Below are 15,321 nucleotides of genomic sequence, written 5' to 3'. Positions count from 1 at the left end.
CAGCAGCATCTTCTCCCCCGGAGGCAGCTGCAGCAGTCGCTCAGGGGAAAGGGGTCAGTCCCCAGGTGCTGCGGGGGAGCGCTGGGGATGGGGAGGAACGTGGTGGTGGTATCTTCTCTGCCGCTGCCAGAGGCAGCTGTGGCAGCACTCAGAGCAGGTTCCACAGCAGTCGGGGGGAAGGGGTTGGTCTCTAGGCACTGCAGGGAAGCCCTGCAAACAGTTGGGGGGGATGCAGGGGTAGCTGTGGAGTCTGATGGGGAGCCCCGTCAGTATTCACAGATTTCGCCGTTTATGGGGATCTCTGGAATGTATCCCCCCAGATGGTGAAGGTCTTCTGTACTGAAAATTAAATGCAATCTTGTCTGATGTGCTATCAGCATGAAGACCTGTTCTGACAGTCCCACCTGAAAGCACGTTTTGCAGAGATTAAGATCCCCTGACAAGCAATAACTTTGAAAAGAAGTTTGTATGGGCTTTGAATTGCACTTTTTGCAATAGTTAATAATGTTTTTTATACTGAGAAGTAATCATGGCATTTTTTTCAATGCTCAGTATACCATGAGATAGAATCAGGCATCACCACTTCTATAACCCAGATGTCTGTGGTTAGTTACTACCTGCTATACAGTTTGATATACTGTTAATTTTTTTTCTGTCTACTTCAGAGCAATTGGATTACAATGGCAGGCAAAACCTTTGGCATTTTTACTTTTTCTGCTTGGAAAGTGTATATTAGCCTGTGCCAAATAGATGGCTGTGTTCTTTCTGTACACTGTTTCCACAGCTGTCACTTGCGATGACAACTGACTTGTCTATGTAAAATGCCTCCATCATTTTCTGTGTTTTTTGGCGTTTGCTTTGGATATCAGATTTCAAATAGTCCTTTTTTTCAAATTATGAAGCTTGAAAGATGTAATGCATACCATTATTTTGGATAACTTTCTTGCATAAATATATGTTATGAAAGAAGTCGGTAATGAAGTGAAAGTAGAATGCAATTAAGTTGTGTCAATTATTGCTTCAGTATTGAATAGAAAATAGGATAATGACAATTCCCTTGTCAAACAGCTCTGAAAAAAACTATTTAATGTACTGCAGTATTCTTAAGAGATCTTTGTCTTATCAACCTGAAGAAAATTGAAATCAGAGATAAACACCTGCTTTATTTGGAAAAATGTAAATCTTAGTTTAAAAGAATTGTATTCTTTGCAGCTGTAGAGAGCTTGAGCGGGAGGGGTTGGACATCTTTAACAGTGAATGCAGGGTCACGTGTTGCTACGTTGCAATACTAGTGTAGTAGTCATCAACTAATGTCCAAGGGTCCAGCTGTAGTCTTTTAAATGCACAGCACTCACAAGATGTCCCATTGCATATCATTCTCTTAAGTTAGACAACTGAACTGGTTTTCAGTTTATTTTGTCAGCATGTGAAACAAGTGAGGTATATTGAAAATTCAGTTTCTCTGACTTTCTTTTCAGTTTATTTCATAGATAACACAAATCTCAGCAAAACAGACTCTCAGATGTCTGAACTCTTTGTGCTTTGCCCGAAGATGTCTTATCATTTACAAAGAGATAACTTTAAATCTTAGGACAATTCTGAGAGCAAAACATAGAAAATCTTCAGTATGTACAGCTGAGGCATTTTGCCTATACCGCTACCAATTAGAGAGAGAGAGACTGGAGTTTCAACATATTTAGAAGGCTAAGGCCTGTATCTGCAGTATGTTTTGCTCTCAATTACCTGTTTCTATGAACAGGTTGACTGGAAGAGAGAATTTGTCCAAGTAAATGAACAATACATTTGGAGCATTTGTTGAGTTTAGATATGCTGTATTTTAGTTAGGTCAATGGTAAACAGTGACACCCCCAATTAACAGATGAGAAGGCACAAGACGGAAGTGCCTTGCTTGACTTGGCAAGAAGCATAATGGAAAGCCATGTAGTAAAATAATACCCCATGCCCTCTACCCTTTATCTACTCATACACTAATATTCCCATCTAGCTTGTAGAGCACAAGGGCACAATCGACCATGGAGGGCCATGCATAGCGTATGCAGCCAAATCCTGCTTTTGGCTACTTTAATTTAGGCACCCATGTGCCTTTTGTACTTGGATTCACAGAAGTGCAAAACTCAGGAACTGATGGCCATATTGTATTCTGTATTAGATGTGTAAGTACAATTCTTTTCCTTTCTGCTTGAAAAGCATTTAATGCACAAGATAAATGGCCCCTTTTCTTCCTCACTACTATTTTTGTGACTTAGTCTTACGGGTAATATGATGGTGTGTTACACAAGTGGATGTAGTAATGGATTTTCAGCACTTGAGCAGAATGAAATAGAATTACACTGAGGTCCTAAATCCACTTATCCATGTAATAAGTGAAATAGAATTTGGCTTTAAGTTAGTGCCGTGCTGTAGATGCCTACCTGAGTGAGCATCCCACTATAGGCATCTATCTACATCTTTAGGCACTTAATAGCATTGTAAATCTGGTCTACAACCTGCAATAATAATGTTTCTCCCCTCTCAGAATTTCATTGTATTTGTATACAAGGAAAGCCTTACAGGTTAAGTTTTACTACGCATCTATTTATTTATAGTTGGCTGTATATTATTTATCACCTGTATTTCAAAAATATGTGAGGTTTTATTAATGGCTACGAGAACATTCTGTGTAAAAAAACCCCATTTGAGTATGTATAAAGCAAAGTTGCCTGCTCATAGTTCCTCTTTGTTCTCCCCTGTATTTTTGAGAAAAGATCAAACAATATGCAGTGACAGGTAAGAATGCCTCACAAAACATGGAAGAGGACATAGAGTTGCCTGTTTCATAAATTACGGTTAGTCTGCTCACCAGCTGTCTGCTATGATGTTTTATTGATGAAATAAAAAATGTGTCTGTGGTAATGGAATGTTTTGCATTTTACAGTATTGTCAGATATAAAGGTGTCTTCTTGAATAAATTTCACAATTAAAAAGTATCGACAGAAATATTTAAATTATTTTTACATCAAAATAAACTCAAACATCTGCTGCTGAAGTCAGACAATGTCAAGTAATCTTTTAAAAGTATATTTTTTATTATACTGACAGATGCATGGCTGCATGACACAGATGTCAATTTAAGTTACTAGTGCCATTAATACTTGACAAAGAGATACTCCCAAAAGAATTTACATTTTTACAGTTTTGTCAGATGAGTGTACTTCAACAAAAAGTAACCACTGCTATTCAGCTATGTTGTTAAGGATGCTATCTCCAGAGACATAACAAAACTGTAGACGTCTCTTTATTTGTAGCTACTCAATTCAACAGAATTGACAGTGAAAAGTAAGTTTTACTCTCTGTAATTGCTTAAAAAAGAAGCTCTTTTGCTTTTCAATGAATTTGGGTGTAGCATGCTGAAATAGATTTGTGGCTATTTAGTCATTTTTTAAGATGAATTTCCTTTAAGCACGTTCACTTTTTTAATTGCTTTCGACAAAAATTCAAGTAACGCAGTATGTTGGCAGAAATGTTCCTGAAAAATGAGCTTCAGATTTCTGCCAGAAATTGTTGTCATCTTATGCAATCAGGGCAGAAAAATAAAATCATATGACTTGGTACTCAGTATTTACTCAATACTCAGTACAGCAGCTCACAGTTAGAATACAGAAGTTTGGTCCATATTTGTTAAAGATTTTAATATATTCGATATTCAAATTATATATTTCAGCAACTGGAGAACTCCTTGCTGATATTTCAGAGCCTTGTTCAGATGGGTTTCCTTCAAATCATTTGCACAGCTGTGTTTTCAATGTTGTGGGAGGAAGTTTGGTGCTTAGAGTAAGGACTGATTCTCTGGAGCACAACAGTCAGGCACTAATGGGGCTTCTTAATAGTCTGATAACTGTGCTGATTATGCATATCATGAGCACAGAGTAAAGATCCAGTACTGATGCTGAATGTTCCCAACTCCCATCAATTTCAGGGAAATGTAGGGCCTTAAGCATCTCATTAAAGGCCAAAACCCATTAGAGGGGAATAGAGATTTAATTGTTGTTATGTGGATGATTGTTCCTCAGTTTGAATGTTAAAAAACCCTTTTTACCTTTGACATGGTACCAAATATAGACCTGAAAGCTATATTACATCTGGATATAACTCTGAATACTGTAGCTTGGCAAACTCCGGCTGACTTCTCAGGGAGTCTTCCAGAGTAAAAAGAGCAGGATCAGACCTTACCCACATCACATTACTTTAAGAGAGCTGTTTGATTTTTACTTCTGAGATCCCAGGATAGTGGTAACAATGTTGCCTGATTATTCTAAAACAATTCTAGAGGGAGGGCTACTGGATGAGTTTGAAGGAAGCGTTGAAATTTCTAGATTTTGTCATTTAAAAGTAGAATGAGCAAGGTTGAAGCATTCTAATAGACTGTAGAGTACAATCATAGAATCACACAAAATTAGGGTTGGAAGGGACCTCAGGAGGTCATCTAGTCCAACCCCCTACTCAAAGCAGGACCATCCCCAACTAGGTCATTCCAGCCAGGGCTTTGTTGAGCTGCGCCTTAAAAACCTCCAAGGATGGAGAGTCCACAGTTTCTCTAGGTAACTTGTTCCAGTGTTTTACCACCCTCCTAATGAAAAAGTTTTTCCTAATATCCAACCTAAAACTCCCTTGATTCAACTTATGACTACTGCTCCATGTTCTGTCATCTGTCACCACTGAGAACAGTTTAGCTCCATCCTCTTTGTAATCACCTTCAGAGAGTTAAAAGCTGCTATCAAATCCCGCCCCCAATCTTCTTTTCTGCAGACTAAAGCCCAGATCCCTCATACTCTCCTCAGAAGTCATGTGCCCAGCCCCCTATTCATTTTCATTGTCCTCCGCTCTACTCCTTCCAACTTGTCCACATCCTTTCTACAGTGGGGGCTCAAAACTGGACATACTACTCCAGGTGTTGCCTCACCAGTGCAGAATTGAGGGGATTAATTACTTCCCTTTATCTGCTTGCAGTGCTCCTACTAATGCAGCCCAGTATGCTGTTAGCCTTCTTGGCAACAAGGGCACACTGCTGACTCATAGTCAGCTTATTGTCTATGGTAACCCCCACGTCTTTTTCTGCAAAGTGGTTGCTTAGCCAGTTAGTTCCAAGCCTGTATCGGCGGACGGGATTGTTCTGTCCTAAGTGCAGGATTTTGCACTTGTCCTTATTGAACCTCATAAGATTTCTTTTGCCCCAAACCTCCAATTTGTTGAGGTCACTCTGAATCCTAGCCCATCCCTACAGTGTATCTACTGCATGCCCCCTCTGCCCCCCGCCCACCCAGCTTGGTTTCATCTATGAACTTGCTTAGGGTCCACCCCATCCCATCTTCCAGATCATGAATGAAGATATTGAACAAAAACTGACTCCAGAACTGACCCATAATCTGGAACTGCAGAATTAGTTAGCATATTAAGATATTTTTCATTCCCCTTTCCCTATTCAATGGGTACATCTACACATGCAATTAATGTGAAGCACTAAATTCCAATGCATATCATGCTGGAGTTCATTTCTCCTCAGTGTTTGCATTTGTGCCTGGGACCACAGTATGTTGAGCGTGGTTGGAACAGCCAAGGTAGCAGGGAGCCCAGGGATCATCCTGCCAGCATGAGGCTGTTTTAGCCCAGCTCAGCGTGCTGCAGTGGGGCTGGCTGGGGCACAAGGGTGGTCCAGTGTGGGGATAGCCTACAGGCAGACCCCACACTGAAACACCCTCCTGCCCCAGCCTGTCCTGTCAGCTTCTACATGTGTGTTGGACACTACAGAATGCCACCACAGGATAGTACTTGTATTTAGAAGTACTAATTTATGGTGGTATTTATTAGTTTCCTGCAACCTAATAGGGCCAAATGTGTGGTTGCCAGGGACCTTACTGCTGAGCTAATGAGGCAGCTCCGCAGTAAACGTCTCATGTAGACATGCCCTGTTGTCCAGTGTTGCTTTTGTGATTATTTGGCTTAGAAATGTATTTATTTATTTTACTGCAGATGGGGAGTGACTAGCTGTTAAAATAGTTTAAAAGTTACTTGAGAAGCATAGGATACTTTGCTAGTTTCAGTTTGTGCCATGGTTTACTGATGTGTAATACTGCAATTCAGTAAAGACAGGAACAGGTAAATTTGCTTTGCACATGTACTTAGACATGACAACAGTTGTGTTTGGCTGCTAGTACTTTACATATGATACCCAAGAGTCTAGTTTAAAGCATTCTTGCTGTGTTGTAGTAACAGTAAAGTACCAATAACAGTATGGTTTTTTTTTTCAAAGATAAATTACCCTGTTAAGTGCAGGACATGTTGAGACTGTGCCCCTGCAGTGTCAGGAGAGCTGGCTTCTGATGGTATGACTGAAAGTAGCTGTACAAAAAACACTCAAAAGAAATAAGTGGGGCAACCCCCTAAAAAAATGTATCCTATTCTTATTCTGTCAGTTTAAAGAAGATAGTTGGAAATATCAGCTGTCCTTATATGATTTTAAATCCTTACTAATTTGAGGGGTCAGAATGTATTCCTCTTTCTGCAACAGTCTGTTTCTGTGGCTAGGAACAGATGTTTTATTTTGTCCCCAGACATACTTGTGTCCTGGACAAGTTCAGTCAGAACAGAAATATTGTGGGATTGACATGTACACACATTGCCCTTCTAATCACGGTTTAGTGAGCAGCTGAATGCATGTTGCTTTTCTGCCATTGATTCAATGATGCAATCCTGGTAACCATTCAGATGCACTTTGTCCTGGGATCAGCTGTTAGTACTTCTTATCCTGTGATCCCTTTTAGGATTTATCCTAGGACAGCAGACATTGATGTATGTTGGCACAAATGTGACAAATGTTATTTGTGGTCTATAGGAATAGTCTGCTTCAAATATGAAGCTTGGATAGGCTGAAGTTATGTATGGTATTTATTCATATTTTCCTTTTTTTTTTTAAACGTGTCAATAAATTGTAAGCAATCAGAGAAACGTGTCAATACCTGTTCTAGTCCCAGTGCCATTTTTTTTTTCCATTCATGTTTTTGTGGTGAAGGAACCTACATTTTCCATCTACATGTAGAATGAATGCTTTAGTAAAAGGCTTTAGTCAGGTTTATATGCTCAGCCTTTCCTTCCATTTCTGTCCAGGCTGTGGGAAGAAAATTAGTGGCTGCAGCTAGACTAGTTTAATGTGAATGGCTGTCTTGAGTTATGTTCCTCTGAAAATTGCCACTGTCCATAAGTAGTTTAGTCTATGTGGCTGGAACAAACAGCTGAACATACAATAGAACAGCATACAAATACAGAATGTGAAATTCTGATCTCAGTGAACTCTCACTGACTTCATTGGGACCAGAGTTTCACTCACTGTTTGTACAGAAGTCAGATAAAAGAACTTTTTGCGTTTAGTGATCTTCATCCACATAGACCCTGTCCATACAAGTGTAGATGTTTGGTTCCCCAGGGACAACTAGTAGCAGCGCACCTTGTGCTACCTCCAGGTGTCCCTGGGTAATAGCTGTACCACGTGCCCTTTGGCACGTGGCAAATTACCCTGGGTGGGGTAGGGGAGGCTGTGGCTAGCACTGGGCTGGCCTCAGCAGCTTTACCTGGGGTTCTAGGGGCCTGCCAGGGCTGCAGTGATCACGTGACTTGGAGCCTGGCCGGCAGCCAAAGCACTGCTCCAGACAGCCTGGTTCTGGTTTTAAGCAGTGCACATTGTCCCCGCATGCACCACACTGCTGTTTTTCCCCATGGGTTTTTTTACCCATCCAGGGGTCACCCCCCCGCGCTGCTCCGTTGCAGCACAGAGAACACTTGAACGTGCGATATGTGGCGCCGCAGGCATGTTTGCGGCACCACATTCCTCGTGGAATCGACACAGCCAGCTGCTCATCTCGACACAGCCTGTGTTGTAGTAACTCAGAAGAGTTCATAGCATGTTGCACCAAAATCCAGTTCCTGCTCTCTAAATTGACAAAGGGTTTTTCTTCTTTGCTTGGTTCTCTCAGAGGAATATTATTTGGCAGAAGGTGGGCAGGGTAACATCTTAGAGATTAACCAGTTTGGAGAGGCATAAGCTTCTTTAGGCAACAACATCCTTTGTTTAATGTTAGATGTAGGTTCCTAGCCTCTGATGAAGTAGGTTCTTGCATATTAAAGCTCATGTCTCTCTAAACCAGTCTCTAAGGCCCCCCTACATGTTACATTTATGCTGTGATTAATGTGGCAAATGTTCTACATTCTACTGGTAGAACATTTTTATGGCTGGTTTGTGTAGAGCCTTACATTTGGTGGGTGAGGGCAGAAGGGCTTCCCCTGCTGGGGATTTTAAATCTTGTTGGGAGTCTCTGATGCCCTGTGCGCAGCCAGAGCTGCTGGTCACATGGTCACAGGGTTTAAAGTCCCCAGTGGAGTAAGCCCTTTGGTTCCTCACATCAGGAGCCTCTGATTTCCTGTGCCAGGCTGCCAGCCATGCAGTTTTGATGATCAGCTGATTGTTGGTCTCAGACTGCACCAAGACTGGTTCAAGTCCTCAGTATAGTCCTGCTGCCAGAGCTGATCTTTAGCTATGGGATCATTCTGAGGCTGTTGTGAGACCCCATGCAAACCTGGGCCTGGAGCCAACAATCAGCTGATTGTCAGCCCCAGTTCAACCTGTTGGCCCTGTGTTTCCTGGGTTTCCCTTGCACTGGCAAGTAGTAACGGCACAATTGAGATCTGATCTCTGATCCTCAACTTGCACCTCCTGCCATGCACGTATGGCATGGCAGGAGGCACAGTTGTTGGAACTGGGGATCAAATCTCCTTTGCTCCATTAAATGAGAGTATGCCAGTGGCATAAGGTGCCACCCTGTCCTACCTTCTCCCTGGCTTTAGGGAGACATGGCTAGCTACATCTGTGCTTATGAACTAATGTCATTTCAGAAGATTGCGGAGCTTAAAATTATATTGATGTTAATTCATTTGTGGGTCCAAAAGCTTAGCATAATATATTATAGATATATATTTTTCAGAATAATTTAGTTCTGTTTAAAAATGTGGACGCTATTAATGTATTTGGAAAAGCCAAATTAATGGGATTTCTTGAGTGAAAAACAGTAGGTTGCAGTGCTGTTGTTTTAATAGAATGTACATTCTCTAATTTGAATAATTATGAATTTCAACGATTTATTAGGTTTAAAAAAACAAACAACAAAATCACCTTCTGTTCCATTCCATATTTAGGAAATGTAACGCTAATGATTTTTTCTTTTTTCCTCCATAGCTAATTCCAGTCTTCTAGGAGGTGGAGGGGGTAAGTCTTTGTTTAACATTATTTCTTGTCTAAAACGCATGACCAGAAATCTGCACTGATAAAGAACAGGAAGATTTAGTTATTCTTATAATGGCATATACTGTATGCGTACAATAAATTTCTAAGGAAAATCTCTTTGAAATGAAAAAAAAACACAGGTTTTTTTTTGCTGTTATACATAACCAGGTGGTTATGACCATTACTGTCAGGCGTGGACCTTTGTGAGTGTCATCCATTCCATTTTCCCCCCTCTAGATTAGATTTCCTGATGTGTTCTGCTTGGGACTACACCATAAAGCCATCCCAAAAGCAAAGTTGATTTACCACAAATTAAATAACTTCAAGGTCACCCAAATCTATGAATAAATATCAATGAAATAAGCATTGCAAATGAAAACATTGCAATTTAATACCTCTTATTCATAAAATGATAAGTTTTTGCTCATAACTTTTTTTCTCGGTTATTTGCTCTCCCAGCTGGGAAAACAGTGCACAGGAATAATACTTTACTACTAATTGTTTTTCTCCATGATGTTGTATTTTGGAATGAGCATGCACAACTGTGAGCTAGGGGGATGCAAACTTGTATAGCACATGGCAGTCTTGTTTCTAATGTGTCTAGTGTTATTCAGAAACATAATAACCTCTTTAAAAAACAAAATCAGGCAGGGCTAAATTCCAGCATTTCTGTTACTCATTCTGTCCCCAGAGGGGAGGAGAAAAAGCTCTGTAGTGAAAATTTCACAGTGGAGTAGCTGTACAGACAGCTACTAATCTTTCTTCTTGGCTAGAGTTAAAAGGACTTGATGATCACAGCCTGCATACGCAAGGGGAAGTAAAGGGTTCTGTCAAAAGCCTGAAGATTGCTGTTGCTTCTTAGACTCCAAATAATAAGTCAGAGTTTTAACAACCTTAACAGTGTAACAGGATCACTGGGAACCCATGATACTTGTGAAAAAGTGCTTCACAGTTATGCAGAGGAGCCATTAAAAACATAAACACCTTATTTCAAATATATATGGTCATATGTTAATTTCCAGTGAGCTTTTACCTGATAATCTTCCAGTCGAATTAATCTGTTTCCTTTTCTTTGAGGTAGTTGTTTGTTATATACCAGATTTAGCTGTGTTTGAGAGGTAATCCCTCTGTAGCAATTTATGCTCATAAGAACTGATTACTACGCAGTCTCTTGAGTATTTATTCTCAGTTGGTAACTTTACAAATCAATACAAATGTTCAAATTCCAGTCAGGTCCCTAGAGCTCGGGTTGTTGTAGAAGGGATTTGGTTATTGACTTTCAGCGGTATTTATTCAGCTGGACTCTACTTCAGAAGTTGATATCCTATTAGTGTGGCACCACAGAATGTGGTTCTTCTTACTCATTAACCCCGACAGACAGAATGAGGACCAGTCACTAAGTGGGATTTTTTTCTCCTGCACTTCACAGTTCAATTTTATGCATTCGTAGTTTCATTTTTATCTGACTTAAGAGACACAAAAAGCATCTCGCAGCCATTTTGCATCTCAACCATGGAAAGTGAAAGGAGCTTGCTCAAAAAACAGTCTCTTCTTTGGAACCTAAAATAGGTTTGCAAGCAAGTGGGTGAACCACTTAATGAAAGGTTAATATTCAAACTAGAATTAATTGGAGTTTTCCTGATACTGGTGGATGAAGGGACCCCCAGTGACTACCGCATTTTGTCCCACTGGAATTATCTTGTGCTGGAATCTAATTTGAGGATATTCATAAAGATCAGATTATTCACAACAGCAGCCCCCTTTCAGATGTGATTTCTTTATTAGATGGCTGGCTTATTTGTGTACCTTTTGGACAGGGCCCCCCCAGCTGGTACCGGAAACATTAGTTTTGCTGCCAAACAAAGCAGCAGCATGCTGGTTGTGGTCTTCTCTGTACACTGTGCTAGAATACACTTTGTGTTGGAGAAGATATTGCAGTGAATGTTAATTGAAAAGATCACAGTCTCCATTCACCCACATAAGCTTCTCTACTCAAAAAGGCAGATTTGGAGAGGAAGGAGAGGGAATGTTTATGCTCACAGGGCATGTCCAAATGAGCATGTATGTGTAGGGACGTGTGTTTCCCATAGGAAAAATAGCAGTGGCCCATACTTATGCCACTGCTTTTTGTCTTGGAGGATGCCCCTGCATGAGCACTTATGCGCATCATATATTAACCCTGTGTGGGGTAGCAGAGGCTGGGACCAGCACCTGGGGGCATTTTTACATGTATTCTTGGTGGGGAGGGAGGTGGCACTTTAATTAGAGCAACTCCAAGAGCCACTCTAATTAAAGCACCTGGTGCATCTCACGTATCAGCATCCCCGCACTTCAAAATGGTGGTGGGGGCACTTTATCTAAAGCTTGTCATAGTTAAAGTGCCCATGCCAGCATTTTGAAGCGTGGGGATGCTGATACATGAGATGCAGAGGCTGGCCAGAGCACGGTAATTATCATGCCCCAGCAGACTCGATTAATTGAGTCTGCTTTGATGTGCTGTAATTACAGCATTTTGGAGCAGCCTCCCGGTTCATGTATAGGCACCCTGAGGCTCTGGGGGCCTCCTGGGGCAGCAGCAGCATTGACCTGGCAGCACTGGCCAGTAGACACAGCATGGCTGTGGTGGCACATGCTGCTGCCATGAGTACCATGCCATTTTTTTAGCAGTGTTTTTTTGACACTGGGATTTCCAGTGTCCACCTGTTGACCTGGGTGAGCAGGTGCACATGTGCTATTTTCAGTGCCTCAAACAGCTTTGAGGTGCCGCCAACTGCACATGTGTGCTCATTTGGATGCGTCCACAATGTCCAATAATGTGAGCTATTAGAATATCAAAAAATTACATCTTGCATCTTGCTCTTTGGTTCTGCTGGTGTTGTTGATCCATCTCTAAGACAGAAGGAGGTCTGCACCAAATTCTCTCCCAGTACACAAGCCCTTCCAGTCACAAAAGTGTCCTTCACTCTTCTGCTGGGGCTGCTTCACCTCTGCTGAGTAAGTCAAGGTCCTGCTGCTGTTCAGCAGTTGGCAGGAAGCATGTAAAAATACTTCTGCACCTTCAACTAGTTGCTATGGTCCAATCAAAAGCTGGTGTTGTGCCACAGTGCAGTAACACTGCTGTAGTGGAGCTGCCAGGATCCCATGGCCATGGCATGTACCCTGGCAGCTTGGTGGTGGCAGCTGCTCTCTCCTACCACAAATAGTGGTGGCATTAGGCAGCTACATGTAGACCTAACCTAAAGCTCTGTTTGTTCTGTCACTGTATAGTGAACTAGTTTATGTTGTCTAAATTTCTTTTAGTAGAGGGCAAAAATCCTTATTTTGTAGACACAAAATTAATGCTTGAAGTGTTTAATTTCTCCAACAGCCAATAATGTAGTGGGAGAGATGGGAGCTTTACAGTTTAGGAGAAACTTGAGTTATTGCTGGTTATTTCCTCATCTGCCAGAATGAATAAGAAAAAAATGCCCAGTGTCTTTGGTTTCGACCAAGCCTCCATTAGCAAACTAGCATGTTATTGGAAACATATAATGAACTTTTACTATAGTATGTCAACTTTAATTTCATTTTCTGTTATGTTTTAGGATTTGGAAAGGTCTACGTGAAAAGGGGTTGTGTTTTCCTCCTCAGTCACCAAATGCAGAACACAGTTATACTTTCTGTAAAATGATACTGGCAAACTATTTATATATATACACACACGACTGTAGCTTCCTTTGCTTACTAACATTGAATTTTTCTAGTAATACTCTACACCTCTGTAAGCTTCTTTCTGCTTGAAATTCAAAACTCTTCTCTAAGTCTGGCTATTCGAATTTCAGTGTTGCTCTTCGGGGTAAGGATCACAGTTTACAGAAAATGAAAAACAAAGCAGTTCCACTTTGCCCATGTTGTCTTCAGTCTTGTGGCATGATCAGGATTAAAACCAGGTTTTGTAGTCTCTTGGCTAAGTTGCCTCTTCTAGAATCTTGAGTGGTTTTGTAAAATCTTTCTAGAATTGAACACACTGTAGCTGAAAATAGATTGTGTGAAGAACCCCAATTGCATTTTTGTTTCCTAATGAGTATATAAAAAAGAGCTTTTTAAGAGGTACTGTTGGGGTTAAAGTTAATGGTCGGGGGGGGGGGGTGATAAACAAGCTAACAAGTTTGCTTTTTAGTTCAAGTGCTTGTAGCTTATATTCCTGCCAACTACTTCAGTGCCACAAGAGACAATTACATTTTAAATCAGTCATTGGATCAGAATACCTAAGTATAATTGGACTTCTCAGTGCCAAATGGATGTGTGTCCTCAGATTCCAATTTTAAATCTTATGTGTTCATCTTTATGACCACTGAATTAAGAGAGAAAATTGCAAAAGGTGCCAGCAACCATTTACAGGGTCTTATTTAAACACAAAGAGAAAAAAACTTACAGTAGAGACTTGCCTATATATCTAAATATTGTTCTAAGTTTTCTTTCTGTTTTTCGGATAAATGAAATTCTGGATTTCATTCAGAATCTGAGTAGTCTTTTTTCTTTCTCTTTAGAATTAAATTTATTTTTAATCAAGAGCCAACCGGGCTAACAGATTTTATTTTACTTTTAGGTTTAGGTTTCTTATACACTTACCATCCAACTGTTTCCATTAACTTGTATAGAACATTTTTATTTATATTAGTACTGTGTGGGGGTTTTTGGTTCTAGCATTAACCACAGTGGCTGTGTCCAGATGAGTGCAGCCATGCGGTATATGGCGCTGCAGACACATCTGTGGTGCCATATACCACATATTCAGCTGTTCTCTGTGCTGGAAGGGAACAGTGAAGAGGGGGGGTTTGACTGGCACAAGTGGAGACAGTGTGCTGCGCTGAAAACCAGACCCTAGCTGGCGGGAGCCATGCTCTGGTTACCAGCCAGGCTTCAAGTGGCAGGATCACCGCTGCTGCAGCCCCAGGAGGGCCCCAGGGACCCTGGTAAGGCTGCTGTGGGCAGCCCAGTGCTGGCCCCAGCCTCCCCTACCCCGCCCAGGATAATTTGTCACGTGCCAGAGGATGTGTGGCATAGATATTCCCCAGGGAGAACTAGTAACGATACAGGGTGTCCTGCTGCTAGTTGTCCCCAGGGAAACAAATGTCCATGCTTATGTGGATGCAGCCAGTATGTCTGGCTCTGGAAAAATGCACAAGGAAGTATAGACCTGGCTTTAATGAAATTGGTGGAGTTTTAGAGGTGGTAAGGGATTCAGCACTTTCTGAAGATCATGCCTACTTTAAGTCAGACACTCAAAAACAAACAAACAAAAAGGCACGCAAGGGCAAGTCATTTTTGAAAATGTTGGCCAGAAGTTTTGTAATGGAAAACATGGGCTTGCTGTTGTGTGTCTGATTTACAAGAGTAAAGTGTACACAATCTAAGAACTCCTTTTCCCTACGCTGTAACTAGGGTGGAGCAACTGGGCAGTCAACCCAGGCACTGACTTCAGGGGGGACAGGGAGCATAAAAAAAAGCTTTCACCACAACCCCACTATCGTCTCACTGGCACAGCAGCAACCAGAAGTCACCACTGTCCCTGTGTGTGGCAGCTGCCCCATGTCTTTATGCCTCTGCCTGCTTCAGTCAGTCTATCTTTTATGCCATCACCTTACCACTTTTTACTTGCTTCTTTCTAGCATATTTTTCTTTTATTCAAGCTGGACTAAATGAAACTCATGGTGCGTGATAATATGTGTGTTGGCTTTCTTTCTGTTTATATACATTTTCAAACATATAAAGTAACAAGCTTGATTTTCTGTATAGGTTTTATATGCTGGATAGCTGGGAGAAGTTAAAACAGTTCAGTTTCAATATGTCTTCTCAGGAATATAGCCAGCCTTTCCTCTTATTTTGTTTTCTTGGTCTTGTCTACATTTGGAAGGAGTTGGCCATTAGAGCTTAACCAGTAGAAATATACGATATATTAATGAAGGTGCAGGAAGAACCTTTTTGCTAATATAGCTTAAACCAATTTCTGC

The 15,321-nt window shown here is 41.1% G+C and overlaps 1 protein-coding gene across 1 annotated transcript in view; it reads left to right on the top strand.

The window, feature by feature from the left end:
- The window catches only part of MACROD2 (mono-ADP ribosylhydrolase 2), a 1,497,602-nt gene that overhangs the window by 319,677 nt on the left and 1,162,604 nt on the right, over nt 1-15,321 (top strand). The window contains exon 4 of the mRNA XM_090051193.1: nt 9,281-9,310. Coding sequence (XP_089907319.1) covers nt 9,281-9,310 — 30 coding nt within the window. The remainder of the gene's footprint in view (nt 1-9,280; nt 9,311-15,321) is intronic.

Source organism: Crocodylus siamensis, chromosome 1, assembly GCF_052110815.1.
Source record: "Crocodylus siamensis isolate JL-2025a chromosome 1, ASM5211081v1, whole genome shotgun sequence".
Taxonomy (NCBI): domain Eukaryota; kingdom Metazoa; phylum Chordata; order Crocodylia; family Crocodylidae; genus Crocodylus; species Crocodylus siamensis.
The sequence above is the reverse complement of the archived record's forward strand: the minus strand, read 5'-3'. Positions and strand labels throughout refer to the sequence as shown.